This window comes from Agrilus planipennis, unplaced genomic scaffold (genome assembly GCF_000699045.2).
Source record: "Agrilus planipennis isolate EAB-ADULT unplaced genomic scaffold, Apla_2.0 scaffold42, whole genome shotgun sequence".
NCBI lineage: Eukaryota > Metazoa > Arthropoda > Insecta > Coleoptera > Buprestidae > Agrilus > Agrilus planipennis.
The window spans coordinates 718,392-737,073 of record NW_020438888.1 but is presented as its reverse complement, the minus strand read 5'-3'; the positions used below and the strand labels follow the sequence as shown (position 1 = coordinate 737,073).

The window sequence follows — 18,682 nt, the reverse complement described above, 5'->3', positions numbered from 1 at the left end:
TAAAAAAACCACCTACTTCACCTGAATAGCTTCGAGAGATATATGGAGTTTCAGGTTCGACCTGCAGTAAAACTTGTCATTCGTATATGAGAAAAAGATGTTTTAGGCTTATAGCTCTCCAAATATAATATTTTCCGTCGAAAAATAANCGCACTGTTAAGACAGCAGGTAAAAGTTGGTCTGTGTTCTGTCGGAGCTGCCTGCGACGCGCTGATGAGATCCAAAGAAATCGAAATCGCGATCCGCGTCAGGCAGTTTCGACAGAATACAGACCACTTCGAATTATTTTATTGTCTTGAAATTTTTAATGAGAAATTTGGCACTGTTGTTTCGATCCAAGCTGATCAATATCAACCGGAATTGATGAGGTACCTACACGTACGCAGCTTTCTAATCGTGCATCAGTCAGTCTTGATCGGTGGTCATTTTTGACAAATTTCATGATTGAAAATACTTGTTTCGCAAACATATGTACGTACTTCCGAACAGAGACATAATTTGCTTTGCATTTTTCGTCAAAAGCGCAAATTTCTCGGGGTTCACATACGGTTTATAAAAATTTTTGATGTTTACTGAGAAAAATACATTTTTTAAGTCAGTATTATTCTGCATGTCAATCCCGTCCATTTGAAAATCTTCGAGAACTGTATCCACGTCGATATTAGATGGTGAACAAAACATTTTCGATTCAAAGTCGATAAAATAAATTCAAATTTTAGAAATGCTTGGTGGGCCGCAGAAATATTTTTAACGGGCCGCGTGTTGCTCATCCCTGAGCTAGACGGTCTCCAATAACTTGCAACAATATGGGTAAAAGTTTCTCAGCGACAAATTAAAAGACAGTTATAACCATATTTCCTAATGCCATTTCGCCTATTTGTCGGTAACCGGTTGGAGCATTCGTGACAAGTTATGGTGCCCTTTGGAAATAAGAAATATAGGTATGTATGTTAATAAACGGAAGGCGACACAATTTCAAATGATCAAGTTTTCAATCGGCCGTAAATCATAAAATTGTTCGAATTGCAATGAAATCAGTGTGACTTTTATTGTTTGTGAACTAACTGATAATTTTTGTGTACCACGGGAGGACCTCCAGTTCAAAGAAACAGTGGGCACCTCATTTGGAAAAAAATTTCGAATACAAAATACTCAAAAACTAGCACACTTATCTTATACGTAATACTGTCTAAAAAGACAAAAAGAAAACGATGCGCCCGGGTAATGACCCGTGCAAACAAAAACAGCAATCACGCGAATCCTTTTATCATTGTTTGAGGGATGAGAGATAACAGTACATTTACTAAACATCGATACATAATTAGGCGCGAACAGGTTAATTAACCTAATTTGTTAAACAAGAACAATTTGTCTTCATATATATAAACGTCCAGAAGAATACAGTATCATTATAGTTTGTATGTAGCAATCGAGAAGTAGTAAAAATGTTTAAACAACTTTTCGCGATTGTTTTTCTTACATTAATTTCATCTTCTTATTCGCAATACATCTCTCCAGGTCAATGTGAAGATAGAGCAGGACTAACAGCAGTAAATAATTTCAAATTTGCTAGGGTAACTTGCTTTTATTTTAAACCTTTTATTCGCGACGTTCACCACTCAGACTTATAATTTAACAGTAAACAAAAAATAACTAATAAGTCACTGTAACGAAAAAGTACCAAAACAGTGTCAGGTGTTTGAAAATTATATGATATTGTGTTTTTAAACACAATGAGTGACATTGGGATTTCTTTGAATGGATCATCTGCCCCAATTGAGAAAAGGTGGCTATTTCGTTATTATATTATTTTTAAATATGGACAGTGGGCGCGGTGCAAAAGAAAGGGTTAGAAGCCTTCGAAATGTAGTGTTATAGGCGAATGATGAGGATACTGCGGATGGAGAAGGTTAGAAATGAAAAAGTATTAGAAAGAATAGGAGAATAGAGGACTCTATGGAAGTCAATAAAAAATAGGCGAGATAGATTGGTAGGACACCTTCTCAGGCATGAAGGTCTAGTCAGAGACATATTAGAGGCAGAAACGGGAGTTAGGACGGGTAGAGGTAGACCTAGATTAGATTACTGTTCGCAAATAGTTAAGGATGTGGGTTGTTGTAGTTTAAAATACTGGTATGCAAGAGAAGAAAAAGTAGGGAAAGAGAGAAAATAAATATAGGATTTTAAGTATCTAGGAAGTCAGATAAGTCAGGATGGAAGGAGTAGTAGGGATATAAAGCAGAGGATAGTGCATGGTCGTGTCGCCTTTAATAAAAAGAAGTCACTTGCATGCTCGCGAACGGTTAATTTAGAAATTCGAAAAAGGTTGTTAAAGGTGTATGTTTGGAGCGCGGCGTTATACGGCTGCGAAACATGGACAGTGGGCGCGTTGGAAAAGAAAAGGGTAGAAGTCTTCGAAATGTGACGTCATAGGTGAATAATGAGGATAACGTAGGTAGAAAAGGTTAGAAATGAAGAGGTTTTCGAAAGAATAGTTAAACAGAGAACTCTATGCAAATCAATAAAAAATAGGCGAGATAGGTTGGTAGGACACCTTCTCAGGCATGAAGGTCTAGTCAGAAACATATTAGAGGCAGAAACAGGAGTTAGGAGGGGTAGAGGTAGACCTAGATTAGATTACTGTTCGCAAATAGTTAAGGATATGGGTTGTTCTAGTTTTAGGGAAATGCGAAGTTTAGGTCAGATTAGGAAGGAGTGGAGGTACCAGTCTTAGGACGGACGACCTTATGATGTTGATGATTTATCAAATTCATTGTATTTTTTTAATAGTATGCAGCTATGAGGAGATGGTTCACTGTGTTTACTTCCAACATCCAGTATCTAAACTTTGAAGGAACTTCGTCTCTATCTTCCAATTTAACGTCGCATCAAAAATATTTATCAATAAAGCAATGGTCTAAATCTGATGGTGTAGTTACATTGGCTAGTGATAACGGTAAAGGGATCATAGATGTAAAATACGACAAAGCTGTCGATCCAGTGCAATTTACAATTCTCGGGTTTAATTATGATTTGTTCACTATTGATTACAACTGCGAAAATATAGATTCCGAACGCAGAAAAGGTAAGAACGAGTAAATACAAATTAATTTTCTTCTAAGACCTAATAAAGACAATACTAAAGTTTATATTTATGATGAAAAATTAAATGATTTTGTGGACAAGAAGTGACATAAAATTTACTAAACACCTCACACACGATTTAATTTTAGAGTCCATGTTTCCTATCTTGGGCTAATCTTCGCATTTCCCTAAAACTACCATATCATACATCCTTAACTATTTGTGAACAACAGTCTAATGTAGGTCTACCTCCACTTCTCTTAACTCCTGTTTCTGCTTCTAATATGTTTCTAATTAGCCCTTCATGTCTGAGTAGCCTATCCCGTCTATTCTTTCTTGACTTCTATAGCGTCCGTTATTCTCCTACTCTTTCTCATACTTCCTCAATTCCAACCCTTTCCGAGTCCACAAAAGTTTTAATAAAAAAACAAAATGTCGCTCTATTGATCATGTGCTTCATCAAGTTTTTTGATTTCTTTTGTTAACTTCTCACATTTATTGTAAAAATCAATCAATCGTTAGTCTTTAAACTATTTTTTGTTTTTCCAGAAATATTATATGTCAGAAGCAGGACTAGGGCTTTTTCAAGCGAAAGCGCAGCTGAAGTCGAGAAAATTCTTGAAGATAATGGTCTCGGCGATATAGAAAAGACATACGTTATACAGGACGCAGGTACTTGCTTATTTTAAAATAAAACGGTAAAATTTGTGAAATTTTTATGAAATGAATATTAAATCTGTTAGCAAGTAAATGGGTTTTTTAAATTAATTTCTTCCTTTGTTTAATAAATAAAAAATTGGGAGAAATCTAATAAAATTTCCTCGTACCTACAATATCGGAATTTCATACAATTCCTAGGGGATGTATCCATTTCCCAGGATATGTGTGAATTAAAAAATCTTTGAAACACTATTTTATACATTTCCTAAATTGTATACTTTTCCTAGGAATTATATACAATTCCTAGATTTCATACATTTCTGGTAACAAATACATACTCAATCGACTTTCTTCCTTTTACTACACCACCCTGGTACGCATAAAACGCATAATGCTTCAGGTATTTAATCCATTAGTAAAATATCGAGTTCACCAGCCCAGCAATTATCATTATTACGGTTAAAATTTATGTAGATACTACTTTTTATTTCGCTTCATAGAAGTGCCTACTCCATATCTGCAGTGATTACAACCACCACACACAATTACGTCGTTTTATAAACCCAGTGTACTAAACCTACCTACAAGCTTGTTTTGTTCACAACAATTTCTAATGAGATTACCGTTAATTTTTGCCTAGTCTCGAATTCAGAGAAACCTAAAACCAAAAAAAAAGCAGACTATCATGACGGATGGTTGTTTGTTTAAGATAAACTCGAACACTATTAAACGAATTTCAAATTTTTTTGTAGATATAACCATGAAAAAGCTTTAGACGACCCTGAGCAAATAACTCCACGTGAAAGCACTTCATTATATCATATATTTTTTAACAATTGGTTTAAAAAAATGCTCGAAAAAATCAGTTCTCAATAATACTAAACAATCACTACGTGAATTCTTTAGAGTCGAGAGATAACGGCACATTTCCAATAAAACGAAACTTATTGTTTGATACAAACTTGACAGGACAGGATTAGGTTCGTAAGATTATTTTGTTGAACAATTTTATTCGTATATATCTCGGTGGATTCAATAAAAATTTACAACCATTATACTTTGAAGGCAACAAACTAAAGGTTGTAAAAATGTTTAAACAACTACTCGCGATTTTTTTTCTTGCACTAATTTCATTTTCTTACTCGCAATACACGTTACCAGGCCAGTGTTCGGATAGAAAAAATATAAAGCCGGTAGAAAATTTCCAATTTGAGAAGGTAAGTTGACTTTATTTTATCTAAACTTTTATTGGCCTAAAATTTGGGTTGTGATATAATTTAACAAAAAACAATCAAAAGAAACGTAGCTTAGGCGATTGCAAAAATTTGAAATTTTAGTACCTATAGTCGAGGTGTAGAAATAATATTTATCCAATTCGTATGAAATATAAAATGGTAATGGTTTTCGCGGTCAGTAGATGAACTAATGTTGTCCTGACGTCAGCTTCGATTCATATGAAACACTTTAAGAAACTTTTAATAGTTAAAATATAACATTGATGCTGTCACCTCTTGGAGCTTAATGGTAAGAGCATTGGTTCGTGAAGCCAAAGGTACCGGGATCTATTCCCGGCAAGGGTGTGACGGCAGCAACGACTTTTTCTCATTAATTTGGTGTAATTTCTAGCACATAAAAATTAAAGAAATTTCACATCCAATTCACTGTTGTATTGTTTTCTTGATAGTACGGAGCTACTGGAAGAAAATGGTACACCATTTTCACATACATCTCCCCGGCCGACTGTCAGTTTGCAAATTTCACCGTTACGTCAAACGTAACCCTAAATTTCTTTTGGGAAAGGAAAAATTTAACAACCGGTAATTGGTTTATTGGTAGGACCGATGGTGTGGTTACGTGGACACCCGACAATGGTACACGTAATGGGATTATAAGTCTGAAATACCCCGATATCGCCGATCCATTGATATATCCAATCCTTGGAATTGATTATGATGGGTACACGCTTGATTACAGATGCGTCAATATAAACAGCACAAACAGAATGGGTAAGAGAGTACTATCAACTTAAAACTAGGGAATTTATAATATTAATCAATTTTGATTAATAGATATTACTCGAAAGTTCGATTTGCAACGCAAAATTCGAGTTCTAACGACCCGATATTTCAACTTACTACCCGAAAATTTGACTTGCTGCGCGAAATTTCGACTTATTACTCAAAAGTTCGACCTGCAACTTGAAATTTGGACTTACTACTCGAAAGCTGGACTTACTACTCGCAACTTGAAATTTGTTCTTGATAGTCGAAAGTTCGACCTGTAGCTACTCAGAATTTCGACTTACTATTTGAAGATTTGACTTGCCGCGCGAAATTTCGACTTATTTTGATTTGCTTCGCGAAATTTCGACTTATTACAAGTTCGACATGCAACTTGAAATTTGGACTTACTACTCGAAAGCTGGACTTACTACTCGCAACTTCAAATTTCTTCTTGATAGTCGAAAGTTCGACCTGTAGCTACTCAGAATTTCGACCTACTATTTGAAGATTTGACTTGCCGCGCAAAATTTGGACTTATTTTGATTTGCTACGCGAAATTTCGACTTATTTTGATTTGCTGCACGAAATTTCGACTTATTACAAGTTCGACATGCAACTTGAAATTTGGACTTACTACTCGCAACTTGAAATTTCTTCTTTAAAGTCGTAAGTTCGACCTGTAGCTACTCAGAACTTCGACTTACTATTTGAAGATTTGACTTGCCGCGCGAAATTTCGACTTATTTTGATTTGCTGCGCGAAATTTCGACTTATTACTTATAAGTTCGACATACAACTTGAAATTCGGACTTACTACTCGAAAGCTGGACTTACTATTCGCAACTTGAAATTTTGTCTTGAAATTCGAAAGTTCGACTTGTAGTTCGTCGAATTGCAACTCGAAATATCCAGTAGTAAGTGGAATTTCGCCTTTTTTTATTTGGAACTTAAAGAAGTCCTAATAGTCCTTACCCACCTCTCAATAGTATGATAGTTATACAATTGTTTTTCTAGAATTAATATGGGCGAGGAGCAGGAACAGGACTTACACAGCACAACAAGCAGCTAAAGTAAAGCAGATCCTTAGTGATAACGGTCTCTCTGATTTAGCACCGACATACGCCGTACAGGACCCAGCACGTTGCTCACCATAAAATAACAGTAAAATTTCTAGGAAATTAATGCAAATAAAAGCTATTAGCAATGTGAATGAGTTTACTTGAACATTTTTTCCCTTTCTTTGAATAAACAAAAGACGACAGGTAGGCTCCTAGAGGCAATTGTATAGTTATTTAAGTCAAATACATTGACCCAATCCAATCAATCCGTATCGTATGAAATGTCCCAGTTGACTGTGAACTTATGTGTGTAATTTACTTTAAGCAAACTTTTGATATAACGTACGACTTTACTTAGATTATATAATTAAAGATTACATCTACAACATAAGGTCATTATAACACGTGTTCAAAAGTCAACGAAATTACAGATTATACCTACAACATAAGGTCATTATCACACGTGTTCAAAAGTCAACGAAATTACAGATTATACTACAGCATAAGGTCATTATCACACGTGTTCAAAAGTAAACGAAATTATAGATCATACCTACAGCATAAGATCATTATCATACATATAAAAAGTGAACGACATTACAGATTATACCAAGGGCATAAGGTCATTATCACAAGTGTTTAAATGTCAACGAAATATTAGATTATGACTTCAGCATAAGGTCATTATTACACGTGTTCAAAAGTCAACGAAACTACTGATTATTTTTATTCTTATATTTATAAAGAAGTCAACGAAATTAAAAATTAGAATGGGTACACATCGAACCGAAAGGGTTATATGATATGACAGTCGTCCATCTCCCGTCCTTGAAAAAGGTTTCGGTTTTCTACTACAGGGGTTGGTTTAAAAATTATGGAGATGCAAAGACTATCGCCCAAAAAGACTCCGAATAGAGGCAGCGAAGTTGTCAATTGAGTTTCAACATCTGGTTAAAAACAGAATATGCCAAATTTTTCTTGAATGCCCTACATCCCCAGTACTAATTTCTCTATGGCTAAACGAGGATAATTCAGCTTGTCATCAAGTAAATATGAATTGGTAAACAATTTACTAAAGTTAACAGCATATCAATTTGAATTGTGTATTTTTTGTTGTTCGATATAAATTAATATGTTATTTGAAATGATCAAAAAAAAATTAATCAATCATTGTTTTCCTTATATTCAAGTAAGCAATTACTCTGCAGTATTTATTTGAGACGAACTCACAAAACGATAAAAAAAACACAAAAAATCCGCAAAAAAACGTAACTGATACAAATATACGTACCATTTTTATAAAAAATTTTAATTATAATGATTAAACTTGTTTGTTTGCAACAAATCATAGTTCAAAACACTCTTGATCCAATCACCCTTCAAAACAAAAAAAAAATATTCGTTTAGGAGCTACAATGCCAGACAATGACAGACACTCAGATACACACGTTAAATTTATACCACCCTTATTTTGCGTAGAGGGTTAAAAAGAAGCACAATTACACAAGTAAATAATTATATTTCCACATTTCCCAGTGAGGTAGTGTAAACTAACGATTTTCCCCGATATAATAATCATTGGAGATTAAGTCGAACAAATTATAAGTGAGCCCATCTTGAACATGTTACTATTTAAAACCTACAAGTAATTACACTAAAAAGTGTTCGTTCATAAACCACATTGCACATCCCTTCGTTCTTAGTAGGCAATAGGAATTATTTCTGAATATTAAAAACACATTTTGCACATTTCTTTTGTTTTCGGTAAACCCAAAATAGGGAGTCTACCGAGAAGTTTCCACCCTCCTGTATTTTAAGCAACTTTCCAAAAATCGCCAATGACTCTTTTGAAATATAATTTATGATTTTTATTTTTTATGCAAGAAATAAATGCTTAAACTGCCTAATATTTTGAACAGCCTTATTTGGTTTTTGACTATGATCGCGTCAAAAACGAGTAAATTAATTTCAAAAATTAGGCGCCCTGAACGATTTAACAACAACGGTATCTAAGTAATTCCACGTGCAAACACTTAAATTTTTCCCACGTCTGCTTAAAAAAAACGCACAAAGAATACATTTGCTAATAATTAAAAAAAAATCACTACGTGATTGCTCTTTAATTAGTCGGAAGATTTAGATAAGAAACACATTTCCACAGAATGGATTAGGTTAATTAATTTGAACTTTTTTTCTTCGCGTGGACATGTGTATATATACCGATCAAGAAACAGTTTGAGCCATTATACTTTGTATTACTTAGTAAAAATGTTTAAACAATTTTTCGTGATTGCCTTTCTTGCGTTGATAACGTATTGTTATTCGCAATACACGTCGTCAGGGCAGTGTTCAGACAGAAAAAAGTTAAAAGCGGTAGAAAATTTCGATTTTGCCAAGGTAAGTGTTTTTTTTTTTGCTGTACTACCTTTAACTAGCGGCTTTGATTAGTCATTAGTCCTGGATTTAACGTATGGCTGTGGGGGACTGCAAAAATGTTCATATTTTATCGCTGGTTAGGTTTATACCAAATTTCACTTCTACATGTTCGACATCGCGGATCTTAACGATTCAGCGACCATTTTAAGGTCTATCAAAAGATTAATATTCTATGTCCATCAGATTTAATAATGTTAAACAACCACTAAATGGGAACATTAAGTCAACTAGTTTGTTAGGAAGTTGATGTAATTAAAACAAATAAAAATATTTCTGACAAACGTCATGAATAAAATAATTCGAAGTGGACCTTGTTGGAGCATACGTAATCCTAAAATGTAGCATCGTGCTACAGATGGCGTTTACTGCGCCATTTGTAGTATTTTTTAAAACGTCATGAAACTTACATGCGGGCAAATAAAGTTTAATATTTGGGAAAACTGTTCAGATTTTAAGTCATGTTCTAAACATGTCTTCGGTTTAACTCCAAAAACTATAGTAAACCTAACCGTTCATCACTACCAACAATCTCCTCTACATTATAAGTAAAAGTAAAACTCATATCGAAATTAAAGGTCTTTTGTGCGTTAATTAATACCATATAAGTACATAAATGTATGAATGTACAGATGAAAAAAATATTCATTTAATTTATTGCAATATTTTCCCAACAGTATGGACAGACTGGCAGAAGATGGTACACTATTTTTACATACAACACCCCGGCCGATTGCCAATTCGTGAATTTTACCATTACGTCTAACGTAACCGTCAATTTCTTTTGGAGACGAAAGAATTTAACTACTGGTGAATGGAATGGTAGGTCCGATGGCGTGGTTACGTTTACACCCGACAGTGGTAAACGTAATGGGATTATAAGTCTAAGATACCCCAATGTTCCCGACCCATTGGTATATCCTATTCTTGGAGTCGATTATGATTCGTTCGTCCTGGACTACAGATGCCTCAATTTAAACAGCTCAAGCAAAATGGGTAAGACAGTAGTAAATTTTTTATTTAAAACTAATAGACGCAATGTTTATCACGAAAAATTAAATGGAATAATGAAGTTCATGCTGGTTGTGTCAACGGCACACTAAACTCCATCAAGGTTCATTTACACAGATGGATATTCTACTTGCTGAACCAACTTCACCGCATAGATCACCATACGTGATACACAGGTTACCAAAATCGAACAAAGAAGTTCATGAAGTTCTGTAGAAACTGATTGCGATTTCGATCCTGTTGGATCTCATCAACGCGTCGCAAACAGCTTCGACATGACACAGTTAAGCAAGTAGATATCGATTTATGTAAATGAACCTTGTTCAAAATATTGAATTCCACTAAATTTAGCACTGTAGCGTTTACAGCGCCGTGTAGAATTTCAAAAATTGAGTTACTTTATGGACAAGATATAACATGATAAAGGCTGTAAGGCGATAAACATTGAATCGACTTGGGAGGGATACCGGAGTCGTCATAAGTTTCTAATGATTATTATAAATACTTTCGTTTAAGTCGTTTACGATCATATAAATATTTTCTGATTCTTCTTTGTCTTCGATTCATTCGAAAAAAAAAAAATACGAAAATCTATCCGAGACCGATTCACTATGCTGATTAATTTTTAATTCGACCGACCGTTAGTCTTAAGGATATTCGACCTTTTATTATATTTTTGGTTACTATACAATTGTTTTTCTAGAATTGATATGGGCCAGGAGCAGGACAACGGTTTATAAACCTCAAGTAGCAGCTAAAGTAAAGCAGATCCTTAATAATAACGGTCTCTCCGATTTGGCACCGACATATGCCGTACAGGACCCAAAGAAATGCTTACCATACCCTTAAAATTTGTATAAAATTAATCTGTAATGAATCTGTTAGTGTGTGAATAAATTTTCTTGAATCAATTTATTTCTTTTATGAATAAGTAAACTTAAACCTAAACCCTGAAACTTATAAAAATAGTAGTGCGAGATCATAAAAGTGTGAACGTGTGTTGAAGTAATTTTATGTCTTCTACTTAATTACAATAGCCTGGAGGCCGTACCTCTGATTGGTACCCGCATACGGCGGCCATCTTTAACCAACGTTCTACTAAACGTAATACCAGTAAACGAATTTATTTTTTGTTTAAAGTTATACAGTAAAATTTTCTTATTCACGGTTTCCTTATTCGCGGGTGAAAAAATTGCATCCCAGTTCCTGTATTCGCGGTTACAATCGGTTAACAGAAAAGGATTCGGTGTCATTTATTAAGGGGATTGACAGCAATAGACCGCTCGTGCCTAGTGTGAATTTTTCCATAAACATGGGTTTCTATTCTAAAGATTGTGATTTAACGCTGAGAGATAAATATTTGATTTTTTGTATGGTAACAGACAAAGGTTCACACTAACTCGGTACGTTTTTGGTTTTCAGTAATACGGTCATTAAAAACTTTTACAAGTGCTTAAAGTTGATGCTTCTTGTAGGACACGTATTTTCAATAGAAATTAAAAATTTAAAAAATGGCCTTCGACAAGCTTTAGAACAAAGCTTTATCTATCTTACTACAAAATTTCAAACCTCTTTTCCAAATACTAAACTCATGATATCTACAACCGATAGGCATGTTTTACTCTACGGCGCGTGTACTACTGAATCCCCTTGATGTATCGCCATCTTTTGAATATTTACAGTTGATGCGTGCCGAGTAGAAGAGGATTCGGTGTTATTTTTCAACGTATCAGCATCTTTTGATTAAACTCTTGCCTAAAGCTGATTATAACGATTAATTTTAATTGCGAATTTATCAATACATTGATTTTATTTTGATACATATTGGTTTTATTGTAGAACCTTAGAACGTATCCCCTACCATTCCATACTTATTACCATTTTATATCCACGGTTTCTGTATTCGCGGCATATTTATGGAACGTATACCCCGCGAATAAAGAGCTTTTACTGTAATCCATTTTTAGAAAACAGAAAAACTTTATTTTAAGAAAATTGCAAGACTACTTAAAGAACGGGATGTCATACAGACCACCTACATTTGTCTAAGTAACTAAAAATTCTAGTTACAAGTATTTACAATATCATATTTTTGCTGTACCTCAAAAAATTTACTACACACATATGATACGTTCATTCAATTGTTAGTTATATTAAAACAATAGACAAATTGTTTCATTTTTCACACTCGTTATTGATAACTGCGTAGGTTGTTGTTATTATCCGCAAGTGATCTGTTTTAATGACACCAAGGAACCTTAAATTGGCTTTAAGCAAATTAAAGTCGGATGAAAATAAAGCTGCGATTAACTGTTTAGATATATATTATTATATTTGCAATATGTGGTAACAAAGATGTTTGGAAACCTATACAAAGTGATGTCGTTTATAAACCCAAACATTTCTCGATACAAAAAAATTTTTTTAGCAGATCTGAGCAAATAATATCGAATGCTCTTCGATTTAAACAAGATGGACAATTCTTATTAGATTTTAGCGATGTATACTACCGTAGCTTACATTTTATCAAGAATCAAAAATAATGGCTAAGATTCATTGCCACATTTGTTTAATTCATTGGGAAGTACAAACTGAAGGAAAGAATTATTTGCTAAACTAGTTGCATTTAAACGTTTCAAAAGGTTTATTTTATGATATGAACTTAGTGTAATATGATGGTTTTGTCGAAAAATGGACATCGCCCTGTATTTCCACCAGTTTTATAAAAATTTCTTTTCTATCCTGAACTAATCTTCGCAATTCCCTGAAACCAGAACAACCCATATCCTTAACTATTTGCGAACAGTAATCTAACCTTGGTCTAACTCTACCCCTCCTAACTTCCGTTTCTGTCTCTAATATGTCTCTGACTAGCCTGAGGAGGTGTCATACCAACCTATCTCGCCTATTTTTTATTGACTTCCATAGAGTCCTCTGTTCTCCTATTCTTTCCAATACCTCTTCATTTCTAACCTTTTCTACCCACGATATCCTCATCATCCGCCTATAACACCACATTTCGAACGCTTCTAACCTTTTCTTTTCCGCCGCGCCCACTGTCCATGTTTCGCACCCGTACAACGCCGTGCTCCAAACATACACCTTTAACAACCTTTTTCGAATTTCTAAATTAACCGTTCGCGAGCATAGAAGTGACTTCTTTTTATTAAAGGCGACACGACCCTGCGCTATCCTCTGCTTTATATCCCTACTACTCCTTCCATCCTCACTTATCTGACTTCCTAGGTATCTAAAATCAGCCACTTCTTCTAATTTTTCGTCTCCTATCTTTATATTCGCTCTTTCCCTACTTTTTCTTCCCTTGCATACCAGTATTTTAGTTTTACTTTTATTTATTTTCATACAGTACTGATCTGTCAGTACCGCTTCCATTTTATTTAAAGCTATCTCTAGGTCCTCCTTGCTAGATGCTAATACTGCTATATCATCTGCAAATCTAAGCATACTAATCTTTTGCCCTTGCACATCTATCCCTACAGTTGTACTGTCTTTAATGATGTTGATCGCGTCTTCGATGTATAGATTAAAAAGTAGCGGTGACAGGGTGCATCCCTGTCTGACTCCCTTCCTAATATTTACTTCTATACGTTGCAGCCCCATCTCTATAACTGCCTGTTGTTCTTTATACAAACTAAGTATCACTCTTCTATCTTTGTAACTCATCCCAAAAATATCCAACGACAATATATTCATAGAAATATCGCCTTATAGTTTAATAAACAACCCTTTGAAATATCATTCATGATCTTGATTATTCATGCAACAAATGAATGATTAAACAGTCTAATATTTTTGAGAAACATTTAGTTTTTGACTACAATCACCTCAAAAACTAGTAAATTAATTGTAAAAATTACGCGACCCTGAGTGAACCTAAAAACAACGGTATCTCTGAACAATTTCACGTACAAGCACTTAAATATTTTCCAAGACTGATTAAAAAACGCACAAAAAGTAGTGTTGTAAATAATAAAAAAACCATCACTAAGCCAATTTTTTTGGATTATTTGGAGAAATTAGATAAGAGATACATTTCCACAGAAAAAATTAAGTCAATTAATTTGAATATGTATATATATATGGATCACGAAAAAATTTGAGTCATTACACTTTGTAAGCAACAGACTAAAAGTACTTAGTAAAAATGTTTAAACAATTTTTCGTGATTGCATTTCTTGCACTGATTACGTATTGTTATTCACAATACACGTCATCAGGGCAGTGTTCAGACAGAAAAAAAGTAAAAGCGGTAGACAATTTCGATTTTGCGAAGGTAAGTCTTTTTCATTTACTAGCTTTTACTAGCGACCTGAATTAGTGATTAATCCTGGTTTTTACGTAGAACTGTCGGTAACTGCAAAAATGTTTAGGGTTTCAGTATTCTACGATTGGTTAAGTTAATACCTAACATCGCGTTTGCAAAAGATTGACTTGCGGACGCGCACATCCCTTAGCGATCTTTTTAAGGTATATCAAAAAATTAATATTCTATCTCCATCTGCTCCAATTGAAATAGCTTCATTAATTGTGGAAAGCATTCGATCTGAAGAAATGTTACCGACAACCACTAAATGTTAAAATTAAGTCAAAACCAGAATTTGCCTGTTAGGAATTTAGATGATGAAATTAAAACAAAAACGAGCATTTCTGAGAAAAGTAATGAAAATTACATATGGACAAATAAGATTTAATATTTCACAAAAATGTTTAAGATTTTAAGTCATTTTCTATACTGGTGGGTGGGTTTGACCCCTAAAAAATAAGAGCTTTTATCACTCGTGGCAATCTCAACTACATAAAGTTTGTAAAACTCATAAGGAAATCTATTAATATCGGTTTGTGCCCTAATAGCGTATACATAAATCTACGAATCTATACGAAATTTGCAACTTGCAATTTTTTGTCAACAGTACGGAGAGACTGGCAAAAAATGGTACACCATTTTCACATACAACACCCCGGCCGATTGCCAATTTGTGAATTTTACCATCACGTCAAACGTAACCGTCGATTTCTTTTGGAGACGAAAGAATTTAACTACTGGTACATGGAATGGTAGATCCGATGGCGTCGTTACGTGGACACCCGATAGTGGTACACGTAACGGTATTATAAGTCTAAAATACCCCAATGTTAGCAGTCCATTAGTATATCCGATTCTTGGAGTCGAATATGATTCGTTCACCCTGGACTACAGATGCCTCAATTTAAATAGCTCAAGCAAAATGGGTAAGACAGTAATAATTCTTTTACTCAATACTAGCTAGAAATTTTACGGAATGCAACAAAGACATTAGTAGACGAGGTTCGCGATTTTGATCTTGTTAGATCGCATCAGCACGTTGTAGACGGCTCCGACAGATCACAGATCAACTCTGTCTGTTGCCTCGACATTGCGATTATGAAATCCTACAAACGGCGCGATAAACGCTATCTGTAGTACAATGCTACACATAGTGGAATTCTATATGATTATCAAAATCCATTACTTACACAGGTGGATATTTACGTGCTAAACTGAATCCACGATGGTAGATCACCATATGTGGTATAGTCTAGTCATATGAGGGAAATGGCCGAAAAGATGGACAAAATGATAGATAAACGGGTCATTTTATCGGAAATTTCGTGAAGAAGACGAATATGTAAATGAAAATTGTTTCTCCGGCATAGGGGGGGGAGGGACAAAATCCGCAAAAACAATTGCAAATTCGATTTTCTCGCGAAAAAAGTTTCAATAAAAGTATTTCGCAATGCCATTTTGCAAAAAAAAAGTATTCATGACTTTTTTTCATTTTTCATAGAACAAAAGTTCGGCGCGCCCAATGGCAAAGAGGCCTCGGAATTCGCGGAAATTTTTAAAAAATTTAATCGGTTCGTAACTTATCTTAATCGGTTAAGCTGTCTTTTCAGAGAAAAAAAGACTTTTTTTTATCTATTATTTCATTGTTTGTTTAAACAATTAATACATTCAATTAACTAAAAGTCATCACTGATCTGTTAGTACCGCTTCCATTTTATTTAAAGCTAACTCTAGGTCCTCCTTGCTGGCTGCTATATCATCTGCAAATCTAAGCATACTAATCTTTTCTCCCTGTATCTTTATCCCTACAGTTGTCCAGTCTTTAATGATGTTGATCGCGTCTTCGATGTATAGATTAAAAAGTAGCGGTGACAGGGTGCATCCCTGTCTGACTCCCTTCCTAATATTTACTTCTATACGTTGCAGCCCCATCTCTATAACTGCCTGTTGTTCTTTATACAAACTAAGTATCACTCTTCTATCTTTGTAACTCATCCCAAAAATATCCAACGACAATATATTCATAGAAATATCGCCTTGTAGTTTAATAAACAACCCTTTGAAATATCATTCATGATCTTGATTATTCATGCAACAAATGAATGATTAAACAGTCTAATATTTTTGAGAAACATTTAGTTTTTGACTACAATCACCTCAAAAACTAGTAAATTAATTGTAAAAATTACGCGACCCTGAGTGAACCTAAAGACAACGGTATCTCTGAACAATTTCACGTACAAGCACTTAAATATTTTGCAAGACTGATTAAAAAACGCACAAAAAGTAGTGTTGTAAATAATAAAAAAACTATCACTAAGCCAATTTTTTTGGATTATTTGGAGAAATTNAAAAAGTTCATGAAGGTAAATGTTCTGTAGAAAGGGACAGATGTGGATGGCGATTACGATTGTTGGATCTCATAAACGCGTCGCAAACAGCTTCAGCAGAATTTCAAAAATTGTTTGATTTTATGGCCAAAAAATAGCATGATTAATTTTTAATTCCTTGATCACTTCTCTATCGAGTCGGTTATTATACAATTGTCTTTCTAGAATTAATATGGGCCAGGAGCAGGACAACGGTTTACACGTCACAACAAGCAGCTAAAGTAAAGCAAATCCTTAGTGACAACGGTCTCTCTGATCTAGCACCGACGTATGCTGTACAGGACCCAAAGCAATGCTTACCATACCCTTAAAATTTGTTTAAATTTAATCTGTAATGAATTTGTTGGCATGTGAATAAAATTATTTGAATCAATTTTTTCCTCTTTTCTAGAAGGTTCGAGAACATTCCCAAATGATAAATAAATATCACCTGATAAACAATTTACTAGAATCAACACCATATTTCTCTAAACTTAATTTTATTTTTTGTTGATCGATACTAATAAATATGTTATCAGAAATTATTAAAAAAAATCAATTAAACAATGTTACACTTGTTTGACAGTAACGAATCATCTTTCAAACAAAAAAAAACTGTTTGTTTAAGATCTACGGTGCCACTGATAGATATCTAGATACACACGTTATCGTTATAACACCCTTGTTTTGTGTCGAGGGTTAAAAAGCAGCACAATTACACCGGGCAATAATATAATTTTTTCAAATATTCCACATTTTCTAATGGAGTAAATAATATTTATAGGGATTTAAATTCGATAAACCGAAAAATATTTATGTGTAGCTTTCCAAAAATCGCCAATGACAAAATATTCAAGAAATAACGCCTTAAAGCTTCATAAACACCCCTTTGAAATATCTTCATTTTTAATGCAACAACAAATGAATAATTAAACTGCCTAATGTTTTTGAAAAGTCTTATTAAGTTTTTGACCATTTTAATTATAAAAATTACGCGACCCTGAATGAAATTAAAAACACCTATATCTCTGAGAAATTCCACGTGCAAGCACTTAAGTATTTCCAACACCTGATTAAAAAACGCACAAAAAATACCGTTGTCACTAATAAAATACGATCACCACGTACGTGATTGTTCCTTAATTGGTTGGAGGATTTAGATAAGAGACGCATATGCATAGAATGGATTACGTTGATTAGTTTGAACAACATTTTATTTGAAGGGGTATGTGTATATATACGGATCGAAAAAAACTTAAGTCATTATACTTTGTATTACTTAGTAAAAATGTTCAAACAATTTTTTGTGATTGTATTTCTTGCACTGATAACGTATTGTTATTCGCAATACACAACATCGGGGCAGTGTTCAGACAGGACAAAAGTAAAGGCGGTAGACAATTTCGATTATGCTAGGGTAAGTTTTTTTTTTGTATTTGCTGTGGTGTTACCTTTTACTAACGGCGTAGATTAGTGATTAGTCCTGGTTCTTACTGTAGGGGACTGAAAAAATTTTCGGGGCTTGAATATATATGACTTAAACTTACATGTTCGACATCCCGTTTTTAAAACATTCGGTTAAGGACATACATCCCTCAGCAAATTTTTCGAGGTGTATCAAAAGATTAAAATTAATTTCAAATAGAGAATTACGGAAAGCATTTGATCTGAAGAAAAGTTCCCCATTTCTTCAAATCAGATAGTGTTAAATAATATTTATGAAAAAAAATATTATTTTAA

The 18,682-nt window shown here is 34.0% G+C and overlaps 5 protein-coding genes across 7 annotated transcripts in view; all 5 read left to right on the top strand.

Moving 5' to 3' along the window:
- The first annotated feature begins 295 nt into the window (after positions 1-295).
- LOC112906805 lies at positions 296-3,810 on the top strand. Of its 2 annotated transcripts, none has more exons than XM_025981757.1 (3): positions 296-941; positions 2,791-3,085; positions 3,634-3,810. In XM_025981757.1, the coding sequence occupies exons 2-3, from the start codon at positions 2,800-2,802 to the stop codon at positions 3,771-3,773; spliced, it is 426 nt and encodes a 141-aa protein (XP_025837542.1). In that variant the 5' UTR covers positions 296-941; positions 2,791-2,799; the 3' UTR covers positions 3,774-3,810. The 2 variants fall into 2 exon arrangements, with proteins under 2 accessions (XP_025837542.1, XP_025837541.1); XM_025981756.1 differs by lacking the exon at positions 296-941 and adding an exon at positions 1,226-1,574 and having other exon boundaries at positions 3,634-3,808.
- Positions 3,811-4,696: 886 nt separating this feature from the next.
- LOC108744968 (apolipoprotein D-like) lies at positions 4,697-6,953 on the top strand. The gene is made up of 3 exons (XM_018480963.2): positions 4,697-4,961; positions 5,429-5,750; positions 6,762-6,953. The coding sequence occupies exons 1-3, from the start codon at positions 4,833-4,835 to the stop codon at positions 6,899-6,901; spliced, it is 591 nt and encodes a 196-aa protein (XP_018336465.1). The 5' UTR covers positions 4,697-4,832; the 3' UTR covers positions 6,902-6,953.
- A 2,095-nt stretch (positions 6,954-9,048) lies between these two features.
- Positions 9,049-11,160, top strand: LOC108744970. The gene is made up of 3 exons (XM_018480967.1): positions 9,049-9,202; positions 9,916-10,234; positions 10,953-11,160. The coding sequence occupies exons 1-3, from the start codon at positions 9,074-9,076 to the stop codon at positions 11,096-11,098; spliced, it is 594 nt and encodes a 197-aa protein (XP_018336469.1). The 5' UTR covers positions 9,049-9,073; the 3' UTR covers positions 11,099-11,160.
- Positions 11,161-14,366: 3,206 nt separating this feature from the next.
- On the top strand, positions 14,367-17,336 carry LOC108744969. Its single transcript, XM_018480965.2, has 3 exons — positions 14,367-14,543; positions 15,181-15,499; positions 17,129-17,336. Exons 1-3 carry the CDS (start codon positions 14,415-14,417, stop codon positions 17,272-17,274), a joined length of 594 nt encoding a protein of 197 aa, XP_018336467.1. The 5' UTR covers positions 14,367-14,414; the 3' UTR covers positions 17,275-17,336.
- An 843-nt stretch (positions 17,337-18,179) lies between these two features.
- The window catches only part of LOC112906803, a 14,035-nt gene continuing 13,532 nt past the window's right edge, over positions 18,180-18,682 (top strand). Inside the window, exon 1 of one of the 2 annotated variants that reach the window (XM_025981751.1) lies at positions 18,180-18,359. In XM_025981751.1, coding sequence (XP_025837536.1) covers positions 18,231-18,359 — 129 coding nt within the window. In that variant the 5' untranslated portion in view covers positions 18,180-18,230. The remainder of the gene's footprint in view (positions 18,360-18,682) is intronic. The other variant, XM_025981750.1, reaches the window with a different exon arrangement.

Bases quoted from the DNA above. Each gene is read 5' to 3' on its own strand.
- LOC112906805 (XM_025981756.1), top strand. From the start codon at position 1,446: ATGTTTAAACAACTTTTCGCGATTGTTTTTCTTACATTAATTTCATCT. The intron at 1,575-2,790 runs GTAACTTGCTTT...TTTTTTTAATAG, and splicing joins ATAATTTCAAATTTGCTAGG to TATGCAGCTATGAGGAGATG. The intron at 3,086-3,633 runs GTAAGAACGAGT...TTGTTTTTCCAG, and splicing joins AGATTCCGAACGCAGAAAAG to AAATATTATATGTCAGAAGC.
- LOC108744968 (XM_018480963.2), top strand. From the start codon at position 4,833: ATGTTTAAACAACTACTCGCGATTTTTTTTCTTGCACTAATTTCATTT. The intron at 4,962-5,428 runs GTAAGTTGACTT...TTTTCTTGATAG, and splicing joins AAAATTTCCAATTTGAGAAG to TACGGAGCTACTGGAAGAAA. The intron at 5,751-6,761 runs GTAAGAGAGTAC...TTGTTTTTCTAG, and splicing joins AAACAGCACAAACAGAATGG to AATTAATATGGGCGAGGAGC.
- LOC108744970 (XM_018480967.1), top strand. From the start codon at position 9,074: ATGTTTAAACAATTTTTCGTGATTGCCTTTCTTGCGTTGATAACGTAT. The intron at 9,203-9,915 runs GTAAGTGTTTTT...TTTTCCCAACAG, and splicing joins AAAATTTCGATTTTGCCAAG to TATGGACAGACTGGCAGAAG. The intron at 10,235-10,952 runs GTAAGACAGTAG...TTGTTTTTCTAG, and splicing joins AAACAGCTCAAGCAAAATGG to AATTGATATGGGCCAGGAGC.
- LOC108744969 (XM_018480965.2), top strand. From the start codon at position 14,415: ATGTTTAAACAATTTTTCGTGATTGCATTTCTTGCACTGATTACGTAT. The intron at 14,544-15,180 runs GTAAGTCTTTTT...TTTTGTCAACAG, and splicing joins ACAATTTCGATTTTGCGAAG to TACGGAGAGACTGGCAAAAA. The intron at 15,500-17,128 runs GTAAGACAGTAA...TTGTCTTTCTAG, and splicing joins AAATAGCTCAAGCAAAATGG to AATTAATATGGGCCAGGAGC.